The sequence below is a fragment of the Colletotrichum orchidophilum genome (assembly GCF_001831195.1).
Source record: "Colletotrichum orchidophilum strain IMI 309357 chromosome Unknown Scaffold_5.1, whole genome shotgun sequence".
Taxonomy (NCBI): domain Eukaryota; kingdom Fungi; phylum Ascomycota; class Sordariomycetes; order Glomerellales; family Glomerellaceae; genus Colletotrichum; species Colletotrichum orchidophilum.
The window spans coordinates 604265-621921 of record NW_019172961.1 but is presented as its reverse complement, the minus strand read 5'-3'; the positions used below and the strand labels follow the sequence as shown (position 1 = coordinate 621921).

The 17657-nt window shown below is 50.9% G+C and overlaps 7 protein-coding genes across 7 annotated transcripts; 4 read left to right on the top strand and 3 right to left on the bottom strand.

Annotated features, from left to right (window-relative positions):
- Positions 1-151: 151 nt before the first annotated feature.
- On the top strand, positions 152-2191 carry CORC01_01096 (M6 family metalloprotease; the record flags this gene model as incomplete). Its single annotated transcript, XM_022612752.1, has 1 exon — positions 152-2191. The coding sequence occupies one exon, from the start codon at positions 152-154 to the stop codon at positions 2189-2191; it is 2040 nt and encodes a 679-aa protein (XP_022480913.1).
- A 259-nt stretch (positions 2192-2450) lies between these two features.
- Positions 2451-2753, bottom strand: CORC01_01095 (uncharacterized protein; the record flags this gene model as incomplete). Its single annotated transcript, XM_022612751.1, has 1 exon — positions 2451-2753. The coding sequence occupies one exon, from the start codon at positions 2751-2753 to the stop codon at positions 2451-2453; it is 303 nt and encodes a 100-aa protein (XP_022480912.1).
- A 244-nt stretch (positions 2754-2997) lies between these two features.
- CORC01_01094 (2OG-Fe(II)oxygenase) lies at positions 2998-4150 on the top strand (the record flags this gene model as incomplete). The annotated part of the gene is made up of 2 exons (XM_022612750.1): positions 2998-3381; positions 3458-4150. The coding sequence occupies 2 exons, from the start codon at positions 2998-3000 to the stop codon at positions 4148-4150; spliced, it is 1077 nt and encodes a 358-aa protein (XP_022480911.1).
- A 1029-nt stretch (positions 4151-5179) lies between these two features.
- On the bottom strand, positions 5180-6521 carry CORC01_01093 (flavonol synthase; the record flags this gene model as incomplete). The annotated part of the gene is made up of 4 exons (XM_022612749.1): positions 5180-5543; positions 5618-6018; positions 6094-6356; positions 6425-6521. 4 exons carry the CDS (start codon positions 6519-6521, stop codon positions 5180-5182), a joined length of 1125 nt encoding a protein of 374 aa, XP_022480910.1.
- Positions 6522-7247: 726 nt separating this feature from the next.
- Positions 7248-9172, top strand: CORC01_01092 (uncharacterized protein; the record flags this gene model as incomplete). The annotated part of the gene is made up of 7 exons (XM_022612748.1): positions 7248-7616; positions 7667-7831; positions 7888-7934; positions 7989-8029; positions 8080-8173; positions 8232-8299; positions 8364-9172. The coding sequence occupies 7 exons, from the start codon at positions 7248-7250 to the stop codon at positions 9170-9172; spliced, it is 1593 nt and encodes a 530-aa protein (XP_022480909.1).
- A 1402-nt stretch (positions 9173-10574) lies between these two features.
- CORC01_01091 (uncharacterized protein) lies at positions 10575-12249 on the bottom strand (the record flags this gene model as incomplete). Its single annotated transcript, XM_022612747.1, has 3 exons — positions 10575-11076; positions 11149-12062; positions 12223-12249. 3 exons carry the CDS (start codon positions 12247-12249, stop codon positions 10575-10577), a joined length of 1443 nt encoding a protein of 480 aa, XP_022480908.1.
- Positions 12250-14412: 2163 nt separating this feature from the next.
- Positions 14413-15767, top strand: CORC01_01090 (uncharacterized protein; the record flags this gene model as incomplete). The annotated part of the gene is made up of 6 exons (XM_022612746.1): positions 14413-14446; positions 14551-14621; positions 14707-14924; positions 14993-15089; positions 15148-15442; positions 15508-15767. The coding sequence occupies 6 exons, from the start codon at positions 14413-14415 to the stop codon at positions 15765-15767; spliced, it is 975 nt and encodes a 324-aa protein (XP_022480907.1).
- Between the last annotated feature and the right edge of the window lie 1890 nt (positions 15768-17657).

The following is a 17657-nucleotide window of genomic DNA, read 5'->3' as shown; positions in this document are numbered from 1 at the left end:
TCAATGACCGTGTCGCGTCAGCCGTTGATACTTATCTATCGACAGTCTCCCTCGTCGGCTTCTTTCTTCTCTTGCCTTATTGGCTTCCGTGAGCATCTGCTGGTGGCTGCTTCGAACGTCTCCGGTAAACTTCCACTCAGTTTTCGGCGACATGCAGTTTCGCGATGGCAACACCGGCTTCCTGGCTGTCCTGGGAGCCACCCTTGGTGCCTTCATCGCCGGTCCAGTCGCCGCGGTGTCATGCAGCCCATACGTGCCTTTCGTGCCAATTGACCCCCAGGATTGGGTGAATCCGGACAACATGACTTGGGGTGACTTCGTCCCACCGCCCGGCACGAACTGGTCGGACCCGGCGCGCAAGGGTTCCAGCCGCAACTTCAACATCGCCCTCGTCGTCGTAGACTACCCCGACAGGCCCTTCGTCATCACTCAGCCGGCGCACTCGACCATCTTCAACAACCCGCAGCCTGCAGGTGCCGACATTCCCCGGGAAAATGTGCCGGCCTTCTACCGCGATCTTCTCAACACGCCGAATGAGCTGAACAATGGCCACACCCTCCACGAGTACTGGATGGAGGACTCGGTCGGTCGTTTCGGAGTCGATTTGACAGCCTTTGGCGCCTACCAACTATCTGGCAACGGATACCAATACGGAATCGACGGCAGCTTCAATCCTGGTGCCTGTCCCGAGGGAGAGAGGTGCGGTCTCAACATTCGCACCGACGCGCTTGCCGCCTGGCGCGCCGAGGTCGGAAACGCCACCGCCGATGCCTTTGAGCTCGTCTTCATCCTCTCCGCCGGCCAAGACGAATCCTCCACGTGGCAAGAGTTTGGTGAGATGAAGTTCAACGGCCCCGAGGACGTGCCGGACGAGTTCGGCCCGCCCAAGAAGGCGAACAGCTCGCAGCCCAACTACGCGCGCACGCGCTACGTCCCGTGGTCGTCGTGGGCGGCGGCGTCGACGCTCTGGCCCAATGCCGGCGGTGGCTCGTCTACCCAGGGCGAGAGTTCGGGTATGGCTGTCTACGCCCACGAGCTGAGCCACTTGCTCGATATCGGCGACAACTACAATAACCCGTACGGCCTCCCTCTGCGCAGGGCGTACACGGGGCCGTGGTCCATGATGTCGCGCGGCTCTTTCAACGGTCCCGGCGGCCCCCATACGCGCTGGCAGATCCCGGCGCTCCAGGGCGCGTCCATGGGCTCGTTGCACACGCTGCGCGACAAGTTCCAGCTCGGGTTGATTGATAAGACTGACATCCTGTGGCTGTCGCGCGAGGGCCTGGCAACCTCAGGAATCGCTGTTGCGAACCTGGTGGCTCGGTCCGTCGACCCCGGTGACGGCTTGATGGGCGTCCGCATCATCATGGACGGCGATCGATCCCCAGCTTGCAACGTCACGACCGAAGTGCTCTGCGACGGCGGCCGCTGGGACAATTACGACATTGAAGTCGTGGACCGCATGGGCTCGGACTCGTTCCAGCCCGATTCCGGCGTCCTGCTCAGCAAGTCCAAGAACGTCGACAACCAGCCCTTCCAGTGGGTCATTGACGCGAACCCGGAGGATATTGAACTCGTCGACTTTTACCGGCCCAACGGCTCTGTGGCCATGATTACGTTGGGCGACTACCGCCAGCTCGCCGATGCGCTCTTCCACGCGGGCACGAACTCGGGCAGCGAATTTGAGTTCATCGACGTGCCAAACAGCTTGCATTTTTACATCGTCGACCGCCATCGAGACGACGAGGGCATCCTCTCCTATACCGTCGCCATCCGGTCCCTGACCGGCGAAGGCGGCGCGAGCACCCACGACGTCGCGCTGGAGGATGGCGCCGTGACGGGCGCCAAGAACAGCACGGCCACCAGCCAGGGCGTGACGTGCTCGTTTCAGCTGACCAACAGTGGCACCTACGTCGCCGTCGACCCCGATGCGGCTCAGCACCCCGAAGACGTGTCTGCCTTTTTGGGCTCGGACGTCTACAGGCTGAGCGCCGAGGTCGAGGGTGCCGGCTGGCGGGTGGCGTTGCCCAACGCTCTCGTCACGGCCAAGTTCGGCGAGATCAAGACGACGTTTGTTTCGGTGGGTGCCGCGTCTGATGCGGCGAGCACGGCGGTGGTGACGCTCAAGGCGACGTCGGAGTCTGATCCGTCTGTGGCGGCGTCGGCGCAGTGCCAAGTGACCAAGTCATGAGCCTTTTTCCCTTTGGGCTGGCTTGGGGAACGACACACATGCTTACGGCATGTTTTTACTTTTAATCATATAATCGAAGTACCTACTATGCTGTCTCTGAAGTAACTAACTCATGCATGATTTGAGTTCCGCCAACGTGGGGTTTTTTTTTGCCGTGACTCGATGCAATGCAGTCCCGCTGCGGGGCCGCTTAGGGCTAATGAGCCCGTTCCCACGATGATATCTTCATCGAATCATCACGATCAATCGCCCAGATCGTCTAGTTGGTTAGGATGATACGTTGTGGTTCTTCTATACAGCGATCCGTGTTGACGGCGGTTCGAATCCGCCTCTGGGCATTGAAACCTTTTGTCGTGTGGTGACATTTCTTTTCTTTTGTAGTCTTGGTGGGAAGGCTGGGAAAACTCGGTAGTCCGCACCTCAACGGAGCCGGCCGTAAGTAGACCTTATGAGAATAGGTGTCTAGTAAACCTCTACCAATGGTCGAGAACGCCGCTGTGACTTTGGCTGTTGAGAAGTTGGCAGACAAGGGGGCGGACTTCACTACTAACAAGTCGCACATATCAGATTTAACTGGGAGGGTCAACCCGACCGAATCTGCCGCCCGAGTGTTTAATAGGCTTCGTTCTCTGTATGCATGACGTGCGCATCCTCCAAATTCGCACCACTCCCGCCGCCCGCCAGGATCCGGCGCCGGCAACGGACCTCTCAATAACGCCGAATACCCAAGGTTCCGGATATCATGGTTCGCACCGAAACGGCAAACCAACAAGTCGTGAGGATATCAGACTGACGCCTCGCTCACCATGCCATCCGCAAGCAGCTTCAGCAAAATACCCACATTAGACCTCTCCCTCGCCCAAGACCCCGCAACAGAGGCCCGCGTACTCAATCAGCTGCGCCACGCCCTCACCAACGTCGGGTTTCTCTACATTGTCAATCACGGCGTGCCCGAAAAGACCATTTCCAACATCGTCGATGCCCTGCCAAAGCTTTTTGCGCTTCCACCAGAGGCAAAAGCCGAGATTGCACTGATCGATTCCCCGCACTTCCTGGGATACAGCGGCGATGGCTCGGAGACGACGGCAGGGAAGAGCGATCGTAGAGAACAAGTCGAGTTCGCTACCGAGTTACCAAGTGGCTGGCTAGAGGGTCTCCCGCTGAGAGAACGACTCCGCGGTCCAAACCAGGTGAGATTTTACGTTTTGTCTTTTGGGCTTTCGTCGCCCGTGCTAGACTCTAGTCCTTCTGAAACCAGTGTCGCAGTGGCCTTCTTCATACCCGGCGTTACGCCCCATTGTCGAATCGTACATTTCAGAAATGACTCTTTTGGGAAACCGCTTCCTCGTCCTGGTCGCAAAGGCTCTGTCTCTTCCCTCGGATACCTTTCTCCCTTTCCTCTCCGACCAGCACCGTCTCAAGCTGGTTCACTACCCAGGCCTCCCGGAAGGCGAAGCAGCAGGCCACCAAGGCGTCGGTCCGCACAAGGACTCCTCCGGATGGTGGACGTTTCTCCTCCAGGCCTCGCCGCCGCACATCAAGGGCTTACAAGCTCTGAACAAGAACGGCGAATGGATCGACGTGCCCGTGTTGCCGGGTTCGTTCGTCGTCAACATTGGCCAGGCGTTCGAGATGGTCACGAACGGGGTGTGCAAAGCCACGACGCACCGCGTGCTCTCTGGGTCCCTCGAGAGGTTTAGCGTGCCGTTTTTCCAGGGCGTCCGGCGCGATCTGACCAAAGAGGAGGCGGTTGGGTCGCTGAGGGAGCATTTTGCCCAGCCTGCGATGCGGGGGTTGGCGTACGAGTCGGAGGAAGGGAGGGAGATTGATTCGGCGTTTTTGAAGGGCAAGTATGATACGTGGGGTGAAAGCCAGCTGAGGACAAAGATTCGAAGTCATAGGGATGTCGGGAGGAAGTTTTACTCGGATGTCTTTGACCAGTATGTTAATGACGATTAATAGCCTCTCCGACCCGATCACAGACAACAATCTGACTGTACTTGAACGTCCTAAGAGGTCCTAGGAGGATGGCTACTTATGCTTTGACGTGCTCAGTTTCTCAGCTAAATGAGAACTAATCAACAGGAAATCTTGAGTCGGCTCATTTCACAAATGTAGAATGACCGTCACATGATTCCTGTTTAATCACAGGTGTTCATCACCTCGTTTGCTTCAGCAAATCTCTTGATACAGTATCAAGGTCATCTGCCTTAGGCCGCTGTCCCGCATTTCAAATTTTTGCATAACTGAGCATCTTATGCCCATTTCCAACGACAAACTTTTGAGAGAAAGGCTTCCCCAGTTGGTCAGTTGGTCAAGCGTTGATGGATCCCGTGATACAAGCGTGAGATAGCGGCATGACCAGAATAAACAAGTCGAGGCATAGAGAGATTGCCTACTTCTAAGTAGGTTCCTGACGACTATTGCCGGGGTCTTTTCCTCCGTCCTTTTGAAGAAGGTTGTTCTTGCTTTATTCCCCCACTTTTGATATGGATTGACCCGAACCAAAGTGCCAACTGTAGACATGCAAGTAGCTATGGGGGCTTGCATGTCATGAAGCACAACCTCGCAATTAAGGATCGCGCCATGCCATAATGCGATTGCTATCTACTCACTGTCTGATCTGGAATGGTAGAATGCCAGAACGCCGGGCAAGCAGTCAAAACGTATATGCAAAGTAGGAGATATGAGAGATGATAAAGCAGACAAGCAAGCAAATAAAATAAGTTAATCGAAAACTCTGGCTCAAACGAAAGTCGAATCCTAACAGGTCTGCAGTGAAGACTGCCCTATTATAAGTGCCTTCCAAACACTATGAATGCAGGAAAAACTTCATGGAAGCCTCAAGGTAATACGAATGGGGGATAGATATTGAGAATGAATTGCTAGCCGCATTATTCGGTAGCGTATCTACTCTGGGCGAAGTAGTGAAGCTCAATTGGCTGATTACAGCTTGACCAAACCGCACCGTAATTCCCACGCAAATCTTCAGTCGTAATACTTAGCCTTCACTCCTCTCACAATCTCCTGCTCCGAAATTTCGCTTCTTGCTTGGTTGCGATTGACTCCAGCCCTTACACGAGCCTTGACCCATTCACCGGCTGTGATTCCGGCCAAATTCGTGTCCTCGTTCGAATCATAGCCCAGCCTTTCCAGAACCTTGCTTTGAACTGGCCTCAACTCAAGGCTATCTTCAGGCCGTACGAAGTACAGTACACCCAGGCGATCAATCCCGGCCTGGTCTGGAGGCGGGGCAACGACACGATGGATACTGCTTCTCAAGAATCCGTTGCTGAGAAAGTCCAGTGCGTCGGCCACGTTGACAGTAATGCTACCGTCGTATGGTTTGACCCTATTCCGTGTCAATATGGCTCACATGCAAACCGATAAAGCAATAGTTCTCTTCTCGGGTAGAGTTCAGCGTACCATTTCCAGTTCCCATCTTTACCTCTAACCTGCAGAGCTGCAACAGGTTGCCTGAAAAGCAGAGTCAGACTCCCAAAGTCGGTGTGGCCTTTGACCCAGACATTCTCCAATTTCTCATTGGTCTCGGCATCTCGTGCGTGGTACTTCATGTATCTCAAGTGACAGTCCGACAACGCCTCGTCATAGCGATGATGGGCGGCGAAGTGGTCTTCTGGCAGCTCTAACACGATGGCAAACAAGACAAGAAGCTTTCGCACGATATTTCTGTGAATATGACGTGCGAAATGCTCAATTTCTGCTCGATTTTCGTTGATCACCTCAGGCTGTGGGCGCTCATAGGCAGGTATGAACTTTGGGATGTTGAAGATTTCGGTGTTGTCAAAAACGCCAGGTCTGATTTCCTGAATAGAAGTTAATAGTCAGTCTTGTAACAAACTTTGTGCAACTTTTCGTATAGTAATGTTTTATATGCTCACTCTTAACCCAAGAGGCTTGTAGCCATTGTAGCCACCGTTCTCCAAGTCGGCGCGATATCTTAGCTTTTCGTCGGTGGTGAGTTCGAAGACAGATTTTCCAATCGCAAATTGGCGGTCAACCTCTTCTTGGCTGAGACCAAAGTTGACAATGTAGAAGAAACCAATGTTTTGAATGGCATCAAACAGCTGTTTAGCGAGTGCTTCCTTGCCACCTGGCTGGTCGAATTTGGAAAGATCAAGTGTAACCAAATCTGCCCACTCAACTGAGTATGCACATGGGTCCATAAGCTTCAAATTACACACGATGAACAATGGTAAATCTTATGCTCACGCTCATATTTAGTCTCTGGAACTTGTTGGTACACGGGAAGAGTCTTGTAATTATGGTTTTGAGTTGCCTCTGGAATTATTTGCACCGCTGTTGCCATGGCGGAAGTTGAATGTGAAGTTATACGAGTAGACAAAACAAGGTTAAAACTAGTAACTTTTAATCTGGACGTTCTTTCACCTGCTCCCTCACTAATCCACGAGTCCATAACATGGCGGAACATGTACTATCTTATGTCCCGCCAACATCTCGTCTCCGCACTCGGCCTCTGTGACGATGTCGGGGTGTGATAGCCCCATCTCGCCATCGCGGGGTATGATTGCGAATGCAAGGATCTTCCTCGGACTTCGTCCGCTTCGACAATACATCACTCTTGTCAGAGAAATGTAGTAATACAATGGTGAATGGCCGATATCTCAACCCCGGTGGCCCCTTACACCACCGCATCTCAACGAAAGGGTGCACGGAAGACAATGCGAAAGGGATGCTTATCGCGGAAAGTTCCCCCGATGGCTCAAGTACCGCTGCCCATCTTGCCTTGGCACACCTGATATAATCCATGTTCAGCCAATGATGGCAAACGCTGCCCCTGCTATCTTGGTGACTCGCGATTCTGGGAGCGATGACATGATCGGGAGATGTATGCACGCTCGTCTTGTTTCCGTCACACTTCTGAGTATTGTGACTAATGAAGTTCTGGGTAGGCAGCGAATTGATTGTGGCCCCTAAACAGTCTCAGAGCTTCTCATATACTTCCGATGCCTCCTGGTCTTGAAAGTAATTTTGCTATTGATTGGCTGGTCGACTAGATTCTTCTCATCTTACAATGGCCGACAAGAAGAACATTTCAGCTCTAATGAGACCCTTACCAGACAGCGGTGAGGCCAGCAAAGATGGTCTGACATTTGCTCGACGTGGTGAGCAGATCGACGAAGCGACGAGTGGAGGTGTTTCTGGATTCGATGCCGAGAGAATGAGAGCTCGCTCTCTGCTTACGGCTGAGGAGGAGAAAAATCTCATGAGACGCGTCGACCTCAGAATAATGACCATATGCTCTCTGCTCTTTCTAATGAAGAATATCGACTCAGACAACATTTCGAACGCGAGGATCATGAACAAAGGAACGCCAAGAAACATCATGACGCAGCTGGGTATGGATTCTGATGAATACAACCTTTTGACCGTCCTATACTATGTAAGAGCCGCTCGCAAACTTCTAGGGGGTTTCCCAGTTGACTAGGTCAGGTGCCCTACATTGTTCTGGAAGCGCCATCAAATCTTTTGTTAAAGCGACTCAAACCGAGTGCTTGGCAATCAAGGATCATGATTTCTTGGGGTATCGCACTGCTCTGCCACGTTCCTGTAACCAACAAAGGTGGCATCTACGCCACCCGATTCATCCTTGGTGCAGTAAGTACATCTACTGGGCCACAAACTGATCAATTAATATCTCTAACAACGGACAGTTTGAAGCGGGAATGTTCCCAGGTGTGATACTTCAGATGACCTATTGGTAAGCTTTCTGGAGAAGCTACGCCAATCGACCGTTTGTGTAACATCTTGACAGGTACAGACCAGATGAAATGTCGATTCGGCTACTTTATTTTTGTAAGTAAAATGCTAGCAATTCACGGTGTGAGATCTGATAAGCGAGGCAGATGTACTTGGGAATCTCTCGGGAATCTTTAGTGGTATTCTCGCGTTTGCATTCGATACCGTCTCTGGATCAAGAGGATTGTCCGGTTGGCAATGGTAAGATACAGTCTGTCGAGCTATTTTATGGATTGATGCTGACGGAGGATTCACATAGGTTGTTCCTCGTGGAAGGGCTCATCACTCTAGTTCTAGGCACAGCAGTTTATTTTCTGCTGCCTGACTGTACGTTGTAAATCCCTGGTAGTTCTATGCCTAAAGTTGCGACTCTAACGTTACGTTCTTCTAGTCCCTCCCACCGCAAAGTGGCTGACCGAGAAGGAGAAAGCTTTCATCCAAGCACGTCTTCCAGCCAATGCCCCGAGGGCTGAAGAGATGAACTTCAACTTCAGCGAAATTGTGGACTCTCTCAAAGACCGCCGTTTATGGCTCTTCACTCTTATCTGGGCTACTTTTACAGTCGGCACATCTGGTGTCCGTTTCTATCAGCCAACGGTCATCGCCAATCTCGGGTTTACCACGATAGCCCGAGCCCAGCTACTCAACCTGCCAATCTCCCTCTTGTCCATATTCGTCATTGGTGTGACGGGCTTTTTTGCAGACAAAGGAACCATACCGCGACCCCTTTATCCTCTCAGCGTCTTCGCTGTCGTGATAGCTTGTTATGGAGTCTTGGTCGCCTACCCTTCCAACGGCGCCGTCTATGCTGCAACCCTCGTCGGAAACGCCTTCACCTCTGCCTTTTTCCCTCTCATGTGGCCGTGGCGCGTGCAGACAACCTCGCGAGCTACAGGTTCAGCCTTTAGTATCGGCTTTGTCAACAGTTACGGTCAAATCGGCGGTGCCATCGGCCCCCAGATCTTCAGGTCCAAATACGCACCGCGGTATCAGACAAGTTTCGCTGCAGCCATGGCCTTAGTTGTATGCTGTGCCATTGTCACGCTGATCACATGGTGGGTTACGAGAAAGACTGAGTCCGACACTCGCCGCCTGAAGAGAGCTAGAGTCCGTGCAGAGAGGGATGGCCTGGCTGTGTTGGATGATGTTGTCGACCAGGATTTGAACAAGAAGCGATCCGACGACGAAGAAAGCGCCTAGTTTGGAGGCGGTGGTATTGCGAAAAGCTGGTACTGAAGGCTTGGAGACTACGGCTTTGACAACCCACACTTACCACGAGAACGTCGCTAGCTACCTAGATTGCTGGATTGGGAGTCGGAATTCACCTTCATCGATTTGGTGTCGCACCACTAAATTGTTAGACATGACATGGATTTCTATGTGTCGTGTTTACCCGCGCCGCGGTTCGTATAATGGCATATAATAATCCGCGAAGACGCTTGAAATCCAATGAAGCCTTAAATCTTTCCTCACGCTAAGTTCGGTGATTGACAACAGCTTTGTTTCTACAAGCTCTATCGTCGTATTTCTTGTCATACTGGGGACCGATTTACTATTGACGACGTTCACTCAAGAGACAAGTTTCGAGGTTCCGGTGCTCTCTTACGCAATGGAAAAAGTTCGGTGGTTGAGCCAGACCATTCATCAGATCGATATTTGCGCGAAGAGTGTTTTGGTCTTCGAAGAAATGTATCTCCAAAGTTGGCTTGCGCTACGCAAACAAGCGACAAAAACACTAAGATCGAGTTCCGCAGGGGACCAGACACAGATCCATAAGGCCTCGGCTGAAACTGAAATGTAAGATTGTTTCAAAAACTATTGATAGAAGTATGATTCTTGAAAATTAAATTGTTTGCGGTCAGCAAGTGGACCAAGATTTGGGCCCTGAGGGCACTGACTGCAGCAAGACTGATTTCATATGGTAAGCATTCTGATAACACCCTGTATTACGTTGGAGTTTACAGGAGTTTACAATCATCTGAAGATAATTTCGCTTCCACGAGCATGAGTAAAGGGTCCAGTTCGGTTAACGAAGTCCTCGGCCTCAGAAGTGTTGAAGAATGCTAGGTCGTTCATTACCTCATTGCCAAGTTCGGGGGGGTTACCATCTAACGTCGTGGGGTTCCACTCACAAGTGTAAAGAAACAGCATTCATGGGTGGTCCTGATAGTTGGCTCCTACACCAGGAAAGATCGGCGACGACATCGATGTCGAGAGATTACAGCAGTGCGGCAGGCCCAACGAAGGCCCGGCCAGCTGGTGAGACGGCCCAAACTCTAGATTATCCAGCCGATGTCACAATTTCAACCATTCGCCTTGGAGCCGTAAGCACTAAGCTTATTAACTCGCCTTTATTTGGTGTGATCATCTCAGAATGCAATGTTAAACTACCTACAATCCTCGGTTGATTTTACCACAAAGACCAAGACACTGGTGGGGTACTATTGTCGTTTACGAGAGGAGTGCTGCGTATTCGTAGTTTCGTATATGTATCTATTGAACTGAATGCAGAAAAGGAAACATACCAACCCTCACTACATTGTGGACATGGTGACTACTTGTCCAGGGGATTGGCGCTTTCTGTTGGCTAGGCTTTAGAACTCTAGGTCTTCGTGATCTTGAATCCACCAGGGCACTTCGTCTGAAAGACGCCGTCAGGATCATATTTGAGAGCCTCGGCTCGGATCTTGTTGACATTATCCTCGCCATAGGCTCGCAGCGGGTTCTGTGACTTGTCGGCGTAGTTGAGGTACAGCCAGTCCTCCCAACAGGAAACCTCGGTATGCTTCGCATACCCAATCAGACTGTCATACCACTCCTGCAAGACACGGAATCCGAACTCCTCATGCTCCTTGTCCTTGATGTGCACAGCCGCTAGGAACGTGATGCAGTTCCCACCCAGCCGGTCTACCCCGAGAACGTTGCCGCCTCTTTCCTGGCTGCGTTTTGCATAGAGTGTAGGAAGAGCTTGTGCGAAGCACATGGTGCTGAAGCCGTTGGCAGGAATTTGTGCCCTGAGTTTGTCGACGCATTCGGCGTGGAGCTCGACGGCTTTTTCGAGGATTCCTGCATCGTTCTTGAACGTGGCCGATAACCACTTGTTACTGGGTAGTAAGAACGATAATTAGACCCAGGAGGAGGAATCTTCGATGCCTTCGGTATTATTGACGACTTACTGATATGAGAATGGCGGTGTCATTTCTAGAGCGAGGTCAGTTACACCTCGGCTTTGCACCGTGCTGACCCTGGCCGGGATCTCCAAGACCTTTGCTAACACCGGTGGATTAACAACCCCTTTGGTGTTGCACATCATGAACGTAAGCATGTTGGCTCCGAAGGACGGCTGCCACCCCCACATGATTCCATAAGAAGTGTCTAAATCCTCCTCAACGCTGTCAACGTACTTGACAAAGTGCTCAATGCTGGGAGAGGTGGAATCTGTGTTGCAAATACGCATGCCTCCCCAAACCTTTGTCCCTTCGAAAGCCTCCAGGTCGAAGCGGCTGACGATGCCAAAGTTACATGCTCCACCTTTCAGGGCAATGAAGAGGTCAGCATTGTCGTTCTTGTTGACGTTGAGGACCTTTCCACTGGCTAGAACGACTTCGTAGTTAATGACAGTGTCGCATGCGAAGCCATATCGTGGCAGCAGCCACGAAAGGCCTCCGCCGCACAGAAGCCCGCCGACGCCGACAGCAGCATCGCGCCCGCCGTTTACAGTAACAACATGAGGCTCAATGGCCTGATATACATCTTTCCATCTACATCCAGCTTGAACAGCAACAATGTTGCGTGCTGCGTCGTATTGAACGTTGTTCAATTTGGCAAGATCGATCAAGATGCCATTCTCGCAATTACTAGCCCCGGGCCACGCGCAGTGGCCACCACTTTTAACCGCGAAGAAACAATTTTCAGCTTTTGCCAGTATGGCCACTGCGTGGGATAGCTCCTCGGTAGTGTGTGGTTGCACAACGCAATAGGGTGTAAGTTGAGCAGTGAGTGACCAGTGTGGTGTCACCTTTTCGCGATATCCGTCTTCGTGGGGGTAGATGAGCCGTGGCCCTAGCCCAGCTTCAACCAGTCTCTCGCACTACAGAACAACTCATCAATTAGTTAATGATACAGGGCAGTACCCCCAACAACTGGGTGTAGAGTTCCTGATGTAAGGTAGGGATTTTTGAAGGAAGGTCGGGCCATCCCGATCGAGAGATATACAAGCTGATAAGCCAGAGGTTACTGCTTGAACATACCGCAGACGCGGGTCCTTGCGTGTCCATCTTGGAAGTATTGTGGTCGCTTTCAAGAATCTTCCGTGAAAAAGCCTTGGTAACTAGGCGTGGTTAGAACTTGAATAGGCATGAGTTGGAAAGAGGGAGAACACGGAGCATGAGAATACCTGGAAGTTATAACATAGCTTCAAGTGAACCAGCGGCGCGGAGAACAGATTCAAGCTATACTGGCAAAGCAGCTGTTCGAAGTCTACTTGAGTCTGATGCTTCCCCGAGTCGGCCATGCCTGACGCTGCCTAATCGGCTGTTCTCATACTGTTCGGTTGGACTAGAATAAGGAATTTGAATCTAGTCCAGGCTGGCTAGGCTGGCAAACTTGCCGGACCTTTCTGCATGGCCGGGCGGCGAGGAAGGGATGACTTGATGGATAAGTCCCATGTCCACCAGTGGCACGGAATACAAAGCCACGCTGATATATCGGCAGCTTACTCTTGCTATCATCAGGGATTCGTGTTCAATTTAGGCTGGTAAACATGCATGAACTTTCTGCTTGACATGGGAAATCAGTTTCACCAGAACCAAGCCTTCGTGAAGTGCTTTCATTTCATCACGGTGCACCTCCAAGGTCTGATTTTCCGCCTCATAGGTACACCTAAACAAGAATCGCCTCTTGTTTGTTATTCAAAGGTGAGAGACACACCATCCGGTGAGCAGAGGAGGACAGCCTGCTTAGGACAATCGCCACTTGTGTGCTTACCTTAGGCAGCAGTCCCAATGAAAGAATAAGTTGGAGTGATAGTCTTCGTCAATTCAGCTGAGATACATTGCACTTACATCATGCATGTGCTCTTATCTGAAAGGGCCGCATTGCCGCGAAGGATCGGGCGATCGGGTGATCTCTTGGTTAACAAACATACATGTTTGCTTGGTGTCTCACAAAGAAAAGCTGAGATCGGCTCCCAAGCCCGCATTATTTTATCTACCTTAAGCAAGTTGCTTTTCAAGGCGTCTACCAGGGGGTTCTGCACCAGTTCATATTCCCGATACTCTCACAGATTCAAGATCTCCAGGCAGGCGGTGGCTAATTGAAGCCAGGAAACGAGCGAATGGAACCAACATTCTATCGAAGAAGAATGTATGGTGTATGTCTCGAGGCTTGATATGTCAAGTTCCAACGGGAGTCGTGTATTCTTTGCTAAGCGTATTGCCGGTTGCATCTGATTGGCTTCTACTTAATAGCAAACATCAAAAACATCAGTTTTGCCGCTTTTTGTCATTTCCCAAAGTTCAGCAGCGGGACCATTTTCTCAGAGCCCTATATGGCGTTCATGAGAGGCCGTGGCTTGACGTTGAAAGTTTTACAAACCCGCGACGCCAGTTCCACTCCGCAGCTTGCGCAATCACAAGCTTGGGGAATGTGCAGAAGCTTGGTTATTTTGAACTAGGCAAAGTGAGATAGAGAGAGTAAGACCGCGTCAGACATGATGGAATGACATTAGTGCACTGTTTTCAAATTTGGTGCCTCTTGTTTCTTTCATTGCCGCTCAACTTCTTTCCCATCGTCTGGTAGAGCGGCGAGGCGATGAAGTAATTGGCGAAGATGAAGACAACGAAGCCATGTGCAATGGGAAAAAAAAACTGCTCTTCACTTTCGATACCTTTGATTCTGTACCAGCGGCAGCTTACGTGCAGTCCGTCGGCGCGGAAGGATTGCAGGCCATCTTGGCGGCGTCGGGGAGACACGCCGGATAGCTGAGCCGATGCTGACAGCGGAGTTTGAACGGCTGCGGAATTGCGGAACCCCGCCAACCTAAAGCGCTCAGTGAACTCCATAATGAATCCCTCCGCAAATGTCTTTCACTAACTCACAGCGGAGGTTTTGCAATGTGCGCCAGAACTGATGAAGCGGCTTGCTGCGCCCTTTGACCTGGACCAATGGCTTATCCTACTTCGTCCATACATCAATCGTGCCATGGTGAGTGGAAATGATGTTCGCGAGAGCTCGATAGCGGGTTTCGGAGCGGAGAAGTTCACGAACTGCCCCATCAAGCTGACGGACTTTGGTGCCAGCACTTGTGTCAAATATAAGAAGCCATTTCAGCTTCAAAAGCTCCAGTATGCAATTGGAAGCTACCAACAATCCAGATACACTCGTCCGCAGTCTATTTACAATCCCCAAATCGTTTCAATCTGAACCCATAAGTCATCAAAATGGTCAAAGTCGCTATCGCTGGTGCTTCCGGAAGTGAGTCAAAAAGAGTGTTTAACGCATCCGAGCTTTCCCCCTTTCCTCGCTGGGACCAGACTTCAACCCTTTGAGTGTGATGACTGACAAGTGGTGCTTTCTAGAGCTCGCCCTCGAGGTCATCGAAAAGTTAGCCGACGCCGGGAAGCACGAGATTCTTGGATTGGTTCGCAAGGTAAGCTATCAACCTAGCCCGGTGAAGTTTGAAGCAATAGCACAATGTGTGTGTAAGTTTGAAAAGTTTTTTGTTCTGATCACAGCCTCAGGATCCTTCTTCTCTGCCCCAATTTGAGGGAGTGAAGTACATCCAGACTTCCTACCAAGAGGAGAATGAGCTAGTCGAAATTCTCACTGGCGTTGAGACTGTTCTCTCCTTCATCGTAGCTCACACCGATCCGAACGCGGAGACGGCCAAGCGTCTCATTGATGCATCGATCAAGGCCGGAGTGAAACGCTTTGCTCCAAGTGAATGGGCAACGTAAGTCACATTCTTCTCAATTATCTTTCTCCTGCCGTTTAGGTAGTCGCTAACGGTGCGCATCTTAGGAACAACAAGTTGGCAGATGTGGTTGAGTACACCTCTTGGTACGCCAACAAGCTGGAAGTGAAGAAGTACTTGGAAGATGTCAACAAGAGCAAGAAGGTGATTTTTACGTCGAAGGTCGAACATTCTGGCCCTTTGCATTCTAACCAAATCACAGGTGATTGAGTACAGCCTGTTCCAGCCTGGTGCGTTCATGAACTACTTGGCGTATCCTCACCAGACCGTCAAGCATTATCGCATCGATTACGCCACCTTCATCGACTTCGAGAACACTCGCGCATTCTTTCTGGAGGGCTCTGAAAATGCCGAGCTGTCGGTCACTAGCATTGAAGACATTGCGGAGGTGACTGCCTTGGCCGTCGATTATAAAGGCGAATGGCCTATTGTTGGTGGCATCACTGGCCAACGAGTTACTATTGGGGAGCTCATCCGTCTGGGAGAAAAGTACAGAGGTCCGTTACTCTACGATTCTCAATGGCCCTGTGGAGTTGAGTGACTGACATTGGCCACACCCTAGGAAAACCCTTCGAAATCGACAGACTGAAGCTTGAAGATCTCAAGGCGGGCGTTGTCAAGACAGACTTCTTCCCGCCCATTGAAGTTCCTGGAATTCCTGAAGAGCACCGAGAGCAGTTCACAGATGTCCTTGTGATTGGAGCGACTATCTCGGTTGCTGAGGGAGCTTGGGCAACCTCCAATGAGTGGAACAAGTTGCTGCCTGACTTCAAGCCGACCACTGTTGAGGAGTACCTGCAGAAGACTTGGGGTTCTCAGTGATTTTTCTTGTCGAGATTATCCTGATCATGATAAGAAAGATAGCCCCATGGAGCTACAGCAGTACTCAGTATAGGACAGAGACAGGTTGAACGCACTGGACATTATATTCACCGATTAGGCAACTAATGATTCTTCACGCATAATAGAAGTTGGTTCTGGAATACTCCATGGTACAGAACATAAGGAATGCCGAATGACTACTTGGAAGCATGCTATATTCTGAGTTCTTACTGTATCTTTGATGTAAGGGAGAAAAGCCGTGGCTGATGGTATTTCAAAGCGCGGTCACAATATCTATGTCTGTGCAATCAGCCACCGGTGTTGAGCGGACTGAACGGGTCAAACTTGGCAGTAGAGACCAACTCGTGTTAATCAATTCTGGCGTTCCTCAGCGCCTTGTCCATACTTAGTTTCCATAATCAGTATGCTTCTGGACCACAGTATCGTGTCACTTTCCAACTTTCCGTTTCTGAAACAGAGCGCGGCCTCAGAATGTAACATGTCCCCATCTCCTTTCGCTATCTTGTGGCTGAGGGCATTCAACGGCCTTTTCGACGAACCCCCTCTTCTGATTTGGTAATTAGTCTTAACTATCGCGCTTCATTTGCTGGATGCTTCACCTGATTCTCTCCAAGTGAGCCCTGGATTCCAGTTACTGGGTTACTTAGGCTGCCAAGATCAATCGCCACTCGGAGGGATGATGTGGCTATTCCCGTTATTCCATAGTAAAAGAATTTGAGGATCATCAAGGCCGACTCATCAACGCACGTCAAGTATTTCTGAACAGGGGACAGTATTTGGGATTTTTCTTTCTCGTTTTCGGGATGTAGACGGTAGAGAATTTGGAAAGCCCTGATCAATGAGTAGGTGCCAGGACCGAACAGGACGAGTCACGTTTCTTGCTTCCAGGCTCTTTGCTGCCGCTCGCGCGAGATAGGTCTGCCGGAACATGGTAAACCTGGTCGATGGCTTCGCTGCTTACGAGCTGGCGTATCTCGATCCTCACCAGGAAGAACCTTGTCCAAACACCTTCTTAGAAGAATTCACTCTCTCGCTCAATATTGTATAGTCATCGCACTTATTCAGCAGTGATAGTGAAGGCCTTCGCGCAGCGGACGCCCCCCGCCAGAAGTGCAAGAATCGCGCTCTGGAAGTAGTGGCTATGCGGGGTGGCGATGTAGGTGATGTCGACGTTCTGATCTTTTACTGATGCCGCGTGAAAAACTGATACCGCGTGCAAACGATAGGTGGAAACCTCAGCAGGTGAATGGTGATCGATGCGGGCGAGGAAGTTGACAGCCTTTTTGGGGTCTTTGGGCGATGAGACTCCAGCGATGGGCATATGCAACGTCAATGACACCACGACCAGCCGGGTTTGTGAGGGGGGTTTTGCATATATCTGGTCGTGTCAGCAATATAGCCTCTCATGAGAAAATTCGATTCGTTCGTGTTGTGTTGGTGCAGCGTTCCTTCGGACATGGCGCCAGTGGCCATTATCCCCTACTTTAGAACGAAAGTATCAGCTGCCACCTTGGAAGTTGATCCCGAAGAATGATCAGCCTAGAAATCACTTCACTGTTCTCGGATACCTGGTAAAAATGAGCGCCTCCCAGGAGCAAGATTCAATACTTTGATAGAGCCAGCCTGAAGGAGATCAACGGCGAGGTGACGATCGCCAATGAACGTCAATTTCTTTGGCTCGGAGATTCGGGTTAACGTGTGCCGGCACGATCTCCTCTTCCAGGATACTTGATTCTACCTTGGCGCGGTTCCTGCCGCCATCATGCGAGCCTCGGACTATTATTAGCAATGTGCAAGGGTGATGGATCTTCGACATAGTAGTCATACAGTCCCAGTCCCAGAGACCTTGTACCGCTACTGTTGATCACC